Below are 12,004 nucleotides of genomic sequence, written 5' to 3' on the forward strand. Positions count from 1 at the left end.
AGTGTATAATGTACAGATATATGACAGAGTGAACGCAAATGTTTTAAATTTAAAATATTAACTTATGTGATAAATTTATGTAATTTCCTAGTGATGAGATGCAGCTGAAAGGGCATTGACTGTGTAAACATATGCTGGATAAGTTGGCGGTTCATTACGCTGTGGCCTAAAACGAAAAGAAAATGAGCGAATGAATAATTTATGTAATTCATAACTGAAGGTAACAAGACGAAACATTCAGATTGACATTTTCCACATATTATGCATGTAAAGTATGTATTATAAAATATAGATATTAATTCAATAATATTTTATTCCTTTTAATTTTCCTTAAGCCCAATTCAAATACTTCACATTATTTTTTGTGAAAAAATGACAATTAATTAACAAAAATAATAAATAAATAAATAAATAAATAAATAAAACAAATAAACAAAAGGATCAGCACAAACTGTTTTTGATCTAAGTGTAGTGTCAGTCCTTACAAAATGCTCAGAGAAGAATAGCACTAAGAAGTAAAAGTATACAGCTTTTTATTTGCCTGACCTTATAGAATATGCATTTGTTTCCCGGTCAGACGCAATTATTATTTGAGGGGAATACAGTTTACTAACATTTGCAATTCTTTAATTATAAGCTTCCGTGCCATTATTTAACACCTAAAATGCATGTCTTTTTACATACATTTTCTTTATTTAAAATGTGAAATCATGTGAACATTTTTTTTGACAAGTCTTGTTATTTTTTTGTTTGCTTCAGGTATTGAAAGACAATTTAAAGAGCCCATATTATGGGTTTTTGAAAATTCCCCTCCATGTGGTGTGTAACACAGCTCTAAGTGAAGTGAAGTATCCAGCTAAGGCTTAAATCTGTTAGTGTACAGTGTTTAAAACGGTTGATTCATCTATAAAAGAGTCGACTCATAGTGCTTCAAACGAGTCGCCTTGATACCGAGTCATTAGGTGTTTCGCCATGACGTACGAACGAAACCAAGTTATTCACGTGCACGTGCAAACCCGGGAGATTTCAAACCTGAGGCCCCGCCCTCTGACGCAGAAACCCAGACACACACACACACACACACCCACAAACACACGCACACAAACATGCCGGTCGATTGAAGTCACACTGCAGATGGACATTATCAATTCTCTACCCAGAGATGAAACCTCAGCATTTTAGCCAAGCAGTTGGAAACTTCTGGAAACTACATGCTACAAAGAATACTTCATCTGCGTTTGTTAAAGGAAAGATCAGTAAAGAGCAACTTACTGATGGACGTCAGGATGAGTTTCTTCCTCCATTTCTCAAGTGTAAGTACGTGCGATTAAAGTTGCCTCGTTGACTCTAGCTTGCAAATGTATTTAGTTGTGATTTGTTACTTGTAACCGCGTGTACTGTATCAGGTTAACTGGCTATATTCTCTTATCGCATGCAAAGTCACGTTAAAAACGCGAAGTGTGCTATTTGTTTACGGAGCTCCGTGGTAAAGGTCTGCATTCCCGCGGCTGTCCCCGCGCCAGATTTCTGCAGCGCGGGAATAAATTTCCGAATCAATCGCGGGAGCGGTCGGTAACGGGTTTAAATTGGGACGGGAGCGGGCTGTCTAGCAATATCGTGGATATTGCTATGCGAATGAGACAGAGTTTGCCAGTGTGTCTGCTTGGCGCTTGTGTGTATGTGTTAGTGCGCACGCGCGCGTATGAGAGAGAAAGAGAGAAAGAGAGAAAGAGAGAAAGAGAGAGAGAGAGAGAGAGAGAGAGAGAGAGAGAGAGAGAGAGAGAGAGAGCTCTGTCTGGCTGTCTCTGGACTGTTTAGCTGCGTGATTTTCGGTTATGTTCTCCCCCGCTCTTTAGCGGGATCGGGCAGAAAACGGGGCAGGTCGGGCACCGGGACAAGAAATTCTAAATATAAGCGGGAGCGGTCGGGTTCAGGCTAAAACCTGGCGGGTGCGGGCGGAAGCGGGAGCGTTGTCGTCCAGAGGTGTGTGTGTGTGTTTGTGTGTGTGTGGCAGCTAAAATCCACGCCTACACTATCGTGTATGAACAGTGATTACTTTCTATATTGCTGATTAGCTATTGGGCATTTCACTCTCTGACTGAAGGCAGTCGACCAATCGCGACAGACTGTCATCGGTCCAATCAGCGCAGATTAGCTTCGCGCTAAGGAGGGGTTTGGGAACAAATGAATCACTGGACGATTCATTCAGGAGTCGCTGGGATAATTAGGTAAAAATAAATGCAGATTATAAGACCATGAAAGTGTTTTTTGACCTTGCATGCATATTAGACTGTTGTTGGAGACCCTTACAACCAAGATATGACCCTATTTCATGTATAATATGGGCTCTTTAAAACAATTAGGATGAGCCATGTAATACCAGATCTACCAACTTCTTTTAACCCCTCAACTTTTGGTTTATAGCCCTGTCAGAATTTTAAATAGGCCCTATTTAGCCCCCAAAAAGTGTGACCAGATGTCATCTATTTCCCAGGACAGTTCCATATTTCAGCTCTATTTTCAGTGCCTTTAACTACTTTTTTTGTGAAGTAGGCTAACCTTGAAATAACTGAATATTGATTATATTTTTAGCACTCTCACATACTGTTATTGTCTAGACCCCATACCCCCAGTAGAGACAACAACAAAAAAGTACTTTGCAGAGCTTGGTCATCATTATCATCATCATACACACCTAAAAAGCATTGGCTGTGCTTATTTGCCACTGTGCTCATTTACGTTGTGTGTATTGCTTTGATGTAAATGAGATGTTTATTAAATCTGGCCCTTTATTTGTTCCCCCAACCCCTAAATATGATGTCAGATAGCCACTTGAAAATGCATTCCTTTTTAGTTTGTTGATATAGTTGTAATGCATACTCTACAATTCTCTAGAACGATCTCTACTATATTTATCGATAGTATAAAGATATAAGAAGTGATGTTAGTATGGCCAGCAGGGGGGAGCTCAACCTGCGGTCTGTGTGAGTCCTAATGCTCCGGTATAGGGAAGGAGATACTACACTGTCAGTGAGTGCTGTCTTTTGGATGAAGCGTTAAACTGCAGTCCTGATTCTCTGTGTTCATTTAAAATCACATGGCACTGTAACCCCAGTGTCCTAGCCAAATTTCCCCAATCAGCCTTTACCCAATCATCCCCATCCACTAAATTGGCTCTATCACTTTCTCTCCACTCCACCTATACAGTAGCTAGTGTGTGGTGAGTGCACTCGCGCCATTGTCCTGTGGCTGTCGTCGCATGATCCAAGTGGATGCTACACACTGGTAGTGGTGTGGATGGCCCTTACTCATGATTGTAAAGCGCTTTGGGTGTATAGCCATTCAAAATAACTTTGCTATATAAATACACATTAGATTATTGTTCTAGTGTCTGTTTTTGGTGTAAAATGGTCACAAACTCTGTTTTCTGGCTTGTTTAATATCTCTTAAGCATAACGTTCAGTGAAGCTTCTTCAGATGTTTCACCGTGGCCCTAGTCTTAACAAGTAAATGTTTTCACACAGCATTTGCTTTCTTAGAAGACACTTATTTGGCTAATGGGACATTAAGTGAATTGAATGTGGCATAAGGGCACCTGCCTCCAGTTTCAGCAAACTAAGCCTGATGTAAACGCAGGATGAGTTTTTGTCAGTTTTGACTTATGAGGTGAAGAGAGAGCAGCCTTACTGCTACTGGGCCATTTCAGACACAAGCCTCCCTCCGAATTCCTCTTTCAGTACTGTTCTATTTGCGGCTGGTGTGAGGCCAGACAGTAGATCCTTCTACAGATGCTACTCTATAACAATCCCATAAAATAATTTTTAAAAACGCTCTTATCATAAAGTAAAAATGTAAAATTTATCAGGTCCTTGGCCTTAGACTTGTGAAAACAGCAGCTGATAATTTATATACAGGTAATGGTGGAATTAAATAATGCATTTTTGAGCCTAGTAGAGTACATGTCCCCAAACGCATACTGCAAAGCAAAGTAATATGTGTAAATCACTTTTATATGAGAGTGCTTGTGTGACAGAACGGGCAAGCCAGATGATGATTCCAAGGTTCTTTGTATTTATGGGGGAAAATGACTGGCTTAAAAGACATAAGCCGCCAGAAAAATTACACCAGGAAAGCCTCCAGGACGGTCATCATCATCGCTGAGCTAAGTGACGTTGGAATAAAGGCCAGCATGCTTTACATGACAAACGATTTAAGAGTTTTTCAGCTTACACTCCTGATTATTACAGCACGACTCTTTCAGAGACACATTCCACGTCTCCCACAGTCCTTTTGCAACGCTAATAAAGCACCGGCCTCGACTAACACATCACGCGCGTCTATAAAATCAACACTTTACTTCATCTTTTGTTAGCAGTGTGCTTGAAAGAACAATTCACATTCTTCCAGCAAAAAGTCATCATAAAAGATCAGAGCTCATTGACAGAGTTTATAAAAACTTTTGCTCTTTCTTCAAATAATCACTTCTGTAGCTGCACTCGGATGGACGACGCTTGACAGCTCTGAGCCATGGAAAATCTGAGTGTTAGAAGTGAACAAATGAGACATTTCAGAAAAAACCCATGCCTGTATTTGATTGCACATCCTCTGTTCTTCTCCTTACCAGACCCCTTTTTCATGATTGCTAAATGATTTGAGCAAATCTGGGGCCAATTACGCATCTCACAATGATTTCTAGGATAAAGATTAATGGTGTTCACACTAGAAAACTTGGTTTGGTTAAAACAAAGTGTGGTGGCATTGCTATGTTAGTTCGGTTCAGTTGAGTACTGCATGTGTAAACCAAGGTGTGCTCCAAGCTCTTTGAAAAAATAGTAGATAAATACATAATACAAAAATAAATACAAACATTGGTACAATTTAGTTGAACTTTAGTGTAAATGCAACAAGGACCAAGGACAGTGATCCTTTGTTTGCATCAGAATAATTCCTGGCACTGTTTTCATGAGTTCTTAACTAATAAAAATAGCATGTACACATATACAGTAAAGAAAAAGCCTGTTCAGCCAAGCACACATCATTGTTTTGGACGTTGAGTAAGTACAAAATAAAATCATAAAAGTTATCATAAATAAAAGTATTATTCTAGCCAATATCCATATTTTATTTTATTTTCTCTGGTCTGGAACAAGTGAAGTGAAGTTTGAACACATTCTAATTTTTATGTAGTTAGTCAACAAGCATGTACATTATGTAAATAAACTTTACAGAAGTCAGTAGTAATTACAATGCCAATAAATATCAACAAATAATATTTAAATAAATTTAGAATTAAAATTACACTCATTCAAAATTTGGGGTCGATCAGGAACTATTAGTAGTTTTTAAAATGAGATTTTTAGCAGGTCAAGACTCCATTTATCTGCTAAAACAACTATGTACAGTATTATTAGTTTACTTGTGAAATGTTGTGCAAAAATTGACTGTTACAGTATGAATGTCTGTATTTTCCCTTTTAATCAATTAACTGCATCCTTTAATTTTACCAGAAATTTTAGTATGAAGAAAGACATACAGACCTCACAAAAGTTAGCTTTTGAATTTACTTTTCCAGTCTAGCCAAGTGATCTGTAGGAACTGACATACAAGTGTGAACATACAACTCACTGGCCGCTTTATTAGGTACACCTTACTAGTACCAGGTTGGACCCCATTTGACTTCTAAACTACCTTAATTCTTTGTGGCAGAGATTTAACAAGGTACTGGAAATATTCCTCCGAGATTTTGATCCATATTGACATGATAGCATCATGCAGTTGCTGCAGATTTGTCGACTACACATCCATGATGCAAATTTCCTATTCCACCACATCCCAAAGGTACTCTATTGGATTGAGAACTGGTGACTGTGGAGGCCATTTTGAGTACAGTAAACATATTGCCATGTTCAATATACCATTTTGAGATGATTTGCGCTTTATGACATGGCGAGTTAATCTGCTAAAAGTAGCCATCAGATGATGGGTACACTGTGGTCATAAAAGGATGGACATGGTCAGCAACAATACTCACGTAGAATGCGGCATTGACACTATGCTCAATTGGTACTAATGGGTCCAAAGTGTGTCAAGAAAATATCCCCCACACCATTACACCACCATTACCAGTCTGAACTGTTGATACAAGGCAGGATGGATCCATGCTTTCATGTTGTTGACGGCAAATTCTGACCCTACCATGAGTAGCCTGTGTGAATAGTAGCCTCAGTTTCCTGTTCTTAGCTGATGGTGTGATCTTCTGCTGCTGTAGCCCATCCACCTCAAGCTTGGATGTGTTGTGCGTTCAGAGATGCTGTTCTGTATACCTCGGTGGTAACGAGTGGTCATTTGAGTTACTGTTGCCTTTCTATCAGCTCCACTTTGGGAATTCTCCTCTGACCTCTGGCATCAACAAGGCATTTGCAACCACAATACTGCCGCTTACTGGATATTTTCTCTTTTATAGACTATTTTCTGTAAACCCTAAAGATGGTTGTGTGTGAAAATCCCAGCTGATCAGCAGTTTCTGAAATACTCAAACCAGTCCATTTGGCACCAACAACCATGCTATGTTCAAAGTGACTTAAATCATCTTTCTTCCCCATTCTAATATGCGGTTTGAACAGCTGTGAATCTTGACCATGTCTACATGCCTAAATGCATTTAGTTGCTGCCATTTGACTGACTTATTAGAAATTTGCATCAACAAACAGTTGGACAGGTGTACCTAATAAAGTGGCCAGTGAGAGATTTCTTTTCTTTTCTTTTCTTTTCTTTTCTTTTCTTTCAGTCCTGACATAATGATCCAGGATAACACAACTACAAATCTGAAAAAATCATAATTTTGTTGTATTCTAATTGTGACCAATGAGATCTTGAGATATTTTTAATAGTTTATTTTTTGGTGAATGGAAATACATTTTAATATGAACGAAGTAATAACACTCTTAAAATACCTTTTTAAATAAGATTTTCAAAGTATTGCCATAGAAGTTCAAGCTTTGGATGGCCAAATAATCTTTCTGTTAAAGGTTTTTGCAATATTTATTTTATAAAACAACTAAAGAACTTTTTAGCTATAAAGAACCCTTTTTAACTGAGAGATTAAGCAGTGCATGTTGAAGATTCTGGATTTGCCATAGAAGTGAATATTTTTAGCTTGATTGCTTTTGCTGTCTTCATTAGTTAGTCATTTTTGAATATAAGCATCTGCTAAATGATTAGATGGTAAATGGGATGAAATCAATGTAATGAATTTATTCATTAAATGGTATAAAAAATCCTTCAGTTCATCATGTTAGGGTTGTTCTGAAAGGTAAGCTATAATAATTTATACAAGTTTAAAAAGTATTAAATAAATAAATAAATGCTTGTAGAGAAGCTCTGTAGTTACAGTACATGCACATACTTAGCTACATTTTCCATGCTGATGGAACATTTCCAGATGGCTCCAGTTGTGGCGGCCAGTAACTGTTTGTTTTCAGCTTCGTTGAGCAACGTGACCAGTGGCTTCAGTCCATCGTACTGCCGCACCAGATCACGGGTATGTTTATCTTCTGCACACTAACATGAGAATGAAGCCACAGGTTTTAAGGAGCATTAAAACGCGCACTGGCCAAGACTAAATTAGCAACCTATGTCCATTTGACTTCAACTTCATCCCTTTTATACACTGCCAAAGAAAAGTGTAGTTGAGCATGTACCTTAAAGATAGCGCTGGCACAGTGCATTTGGAGCTCCTGGTTGTCACAGCTGAGGTTCTTCACCAGATCTTCAATCATGCCCTCAGCCTGTATAGCAATTCTGTAGCTCTTCTGCCAACACAAACATGCAGAATGGCTCTCTATGCCGAACACCTACTGTAAAAACTGCTATGGCCTGCCAAACAACACTGCGTGCAGCAGCGTATCGCTTATTTCATCCTAGGGTTTCTTGCTTCTGGCCTCATGTAGTCATTCACATCTTCAAACTGGTATTTTAATAGAAACAATCTGCCAGTCAAAAGTAAGGATTCGTGCTATTTTCAGCCATACTTTTTACTACAGTAAGTGTTCTTATATGGAGTTCTGTTATTATAACATTTGTAGCTTGCATTATGTTTCAAAGTTTTGAATGTAAATAAACTTTATAGGATTTAGAAGCAATTACAATGCAATAGCATATAACAATTCATATTAAATGGGATTTTGATTTCAAATTCACTCATTCAAATATTTGGTGTCAGTCAGAATTATTTTAGCGTCACCGAGAATCTACACAAGTTTTTATTAACAGCTTCCTTTTTACTTTAAAAGTTTGAGTAATGTGTTTTATTGTGGTATTTTTGTTTTAATGTGTATGTAATTTATTTAAGTTTTAGGTCACACTTTATATTAAGTGGCCTTAACTAATATGTACTTACACAGGAATTAATAGTTTGTAACAATGTACTTATTGTGTAAATACATGTATTTACTGTGTACTTATGCTTTACTAAATACATATATAATTACAATTAACTCTTGTAACTACATTTGTAAATACACTGTTGACCATCCCTTACACCTTAACCCACCCTTAAACCTACCCATGCCACCAAACCTGTCCATAACCCAACCTATATCCCAACTCAAAAGCACTACGTGTTCTCAAATACATTATAAACAAAATAAGTACATTGTATTTATTTTTGATGTGAGTACATAGTAGTTAAGGACACTTAATATAAAGTGGGACCGAGTTTTATTTTACATCTGTAGTTTTTTTATTGTTTATTTTAGCCTTTATTATAACATTTGTAGCTTGTATTACCTTTCACTGTACTGTTGTTTATGTAAATTTAAAGGTAACCACAATGCATAATTCTTTTGATATGCATAGCATAAAAAAACATTAAAATAGATTTTGAATTAAAATACACTTATTCAAAGGTTTGCTGTCAATCAGGATCATTTGAGTTTTTATTATAAGCTTCCTTTTTACTTTTATATTTTTAGTTTGAGTAATTTGCTTTTATTTTGGATATGTTTTTTAGTGTGCATGTGTTTTTTTTCTGTAAAGTTTTATTTAATTGTATTAAAATTGTACTATTATTATTATCATTCAGTTCAGTTTCAAGTTCTTTGCATTTTGGAGAAATATTTCTTAAGCAACTAGGTGAAACGAAATTTGAATGAAATATATATATATATATATATATATATATATATATATATATATATATATATATATATATATATATATATATATATATATATAAATGTATTATTAAATAGAATGCTTTCTCTGCAAGACATTTATTACAAAATAAATAATTAAACGCATCCTTTGGTTTATCACAAATGTTCATATTTTGAAAATATTCATATTTTGAAACGAGCTCAATTTTAAGTGTATGAGCAAACCTCAGAGGCGCACTCCTGTAAGGTCCCCACCACAGGGATGAGCATGTTCTTCTGTGGTGATTTGAGCAACCGGCCGAGCATAGGGATTCCCCCGGCCCTCCGGATGGCTTCTTTGTTCCAGGTGCTCTTGCTGCAGCTCCAGAGAGCCAGAGCCCCACAGCGAGCCACCTCCACATCCCTCTGCTGCTCCAGACTCAGAGACTCTCCTGCAGGCACACAGTCCAACAACTCCACCTGCCAGAAAACCACTGCAGCTTTTCAAACAGTTCATTGAAAGGTCAGCACAAAAATGGAATTTGTTATAATCGTCTCAACTGTGACATATACTTGAGTGCCACCGCTTCTAGAATAACAAAAAAAGTAGAGTGAGATTTGATGTTGCCCATTGGGAACTGATTAGATTTAATTGTTTGCTAGTACTTTGATATCGCATGGATGACATATCATCAGAGAAGATGTAGCTACAAAGACGAAATTCTTTTGATTAAGGATTGAGAGGCTGAAAATTTTTGAAAAATGTTAGGATTTCATGGCAACTCCCTGCTTTCAACCCCCCCTGAGAGTAATACCTATAGGGTACATTTACATTTACATTTAGTCATTTAGCAGACGCTTTTATCCAAAGCGACTTACAAATGAGGACAAGGAAGCAATTTACACAACTAAGAGCAACAATGAATAAGTACTAAAGGCAAGTTTCAGGTCTGTAAAGTCTAAGAAGGGAAGTGTTAGTAATTTTTTTTTTTTTTTTTTTTTTTTTTTTTTTGTACAGTTAGTGTGATATCCAAATAGGCAATTGCAGATTAGGAAGTGAAGTGGAGACTAAATAGTTGAGTTTTTAGTCGTTTCTTGAAAATAGCGAGTGACTCTGCTGTTCTGATGCAGTTAGGGAGTTTATTCCACCAACTGGGCAGATTGAGCGTGAGCGTTCGCGAAAGTGATTTTTTTCCTCTTTGGGATGGAACCACGAGGCGACGTTCATTCACAGAACGCAAGTTTCTGGAGGGCACATAGATCTGCAGAAGTGAGTGCAGATAAGAAGGTGCTAGGCCAGAAGTCACTTTGTAGGCAAACATCAGAGTTTTGAATTTGATGCGAGCAGCAAAGTAAATAGGCTAAAACAAGGTAAAACAAGGCTTTTCTCCATTGACTCCTATTTACTTATTTTAACCAGGTTATACAGTAAAAAAGGCTGGGCTCCACACAATGTGTTGTCCTAACACAAATTGAGTAAATGTTATCATTATTACATCCCAAGCATGTTTTCCTTGCCATTTATATTAAAAAATAAAAATTATTATTAGCTGATCAAAATATCAAGACCACTGTAACCACTAGTGCCGTCAGTAGCAACAGGCTAGCGCAGAATTTCATTAAAAATATTGGGGTAAAATAAACTGTCATATTTTAAAGACATGGTCAGGGGAAATGGAATTTAATGCAGTACTTCTTGTCTGATCAGAGACCCACTTCATATCGTATATCTATCGGGCAGTGAAGATCGCTGATTTTTAAAGAAATCAGATCCTAAACGTGAAAATTTGGAATGTAAAGACTGGAAGCCCTTGGGCTGCCTGGCTGAAAATTAAAAGTCTGTGTGCATATAGCCCATTAGTAAATAAGCAGTGAGTAAAATGCATTCTTTAAACCTGTTATCAGGATGCACTTCAGTTGATCAAATCACATATGAGGAGACAATCTTATTTACACCTCTTTTTTTTTATTAATCTCTCAACTTATATATATAACTGTCAAACTAAGTTGTGTAATTTATAAACAAATTAGACAACAGCAAAAATGACACAGAGACCAGTACCGGTGGCAAAACTATGGGCTTGTATTAGAATCATTACCAGTAAGAGATTGTTGTGATTTTTACATATTCTTGCCTTCAAACTAATCTTAACAATTTAGACAGCAATTGTTACACTTTAACCCAAATTTGTATAAAATATGAACAAACCCAACCAATGGGTTAAATTTATAAAAAACTTTGTCAAACAGCTGGGTTTGTCCATATTCTACCTAAATTAGAGTGTAAAAAATGTAAAAAATGTTTATAATATTACAAATGAGATCAACAGGCATCTTTTATGATGAATTGCACTCATTTCCCTGTCCTGAGCATCTACACCAGGGGTGTTCAAACTCGGTCCAGGAGGGCCGGTGTCCAGGGCAGTTTAGCTCCAAACCTAATCAAACACACCTGAAATAGCTTATCAAGCTCTTACTACATATACTAGAAACTTCCTGGCAGGTGTGTTAAAGCAGATGGAGCTAAACCAAAGACTATAGAATACACAAGACATATCACTCGTATCTTTTTGAATGGGGAAATGTTTAACGGTCAATATGATGAATAAAGCCCCATCTACTAGCACAGGAGCCAAACATCGATCTCTATATAGTGAATAAAGTCCCGCCTTCCAGTACAGGAGGCAATCATCAATCGCTACAGACTGACAATACCTCGGAGGAGAGGCTCGGACAAACGTGAGTTTCTGCAGATTTTGTGTGATTTGAATGTTTAGAAATGAAAATAAAAACACAGCTGTTGTTTAATATTATAGGTGATTCCTAATATGAAATTCAGTGGTAAGCTTGGCAAGCAATTTTGGAGAATT

At 37.0% G+C, this 12,004-nt stretch overlaps 1 protein-coding gene across 14 annotated transcripts in view; it reads right to left on the minus strand.

Annotated features, from left to right (window-relative positions):
• The window catches only part of odad2 (outer dynein arm docking complex subunit 2), a 126,549-nt gene that overhangs the window by 32,156 nt on the left and 82,389 nt on the right, over positions 1–12,004 (minus strand). For all 14 annotated transcript variants that reach the window (XM_073918459.1, XM_073918463.1, XM_073918468.1 and 11 more), the window contains 3 exons: positions 9,381–9,614; positions 7,701–7,811; positions 7,406–7,560 (listed from right to left, as the gene is read on the minus strand). In XM_073918459.1, the coding sequence (XP_073774560.1) occupies positions 7,406–7,560; positions 7,701–7,811; positions 9,381–9,614 (500 nt within the window). The remainder of the gene's footprint in view (positions 1–7,405; positions 7,561–7,700; positions 7,812–9,380; positions 9,615–12,004) is intronic.

This window comes from Danio rerio, chromosome 12 (assembly GCF_049306965.1).
Source record: "Danio rerio strain Tuebingen ecotype United States chromosome 12, GRCz12tu, whole genome shotgun sequence".
NCBI lineage: Eukaryota > Metazoa > Chordata > Actinopteri > Cypriniformes > Danionidae > Danio > Danio rerio.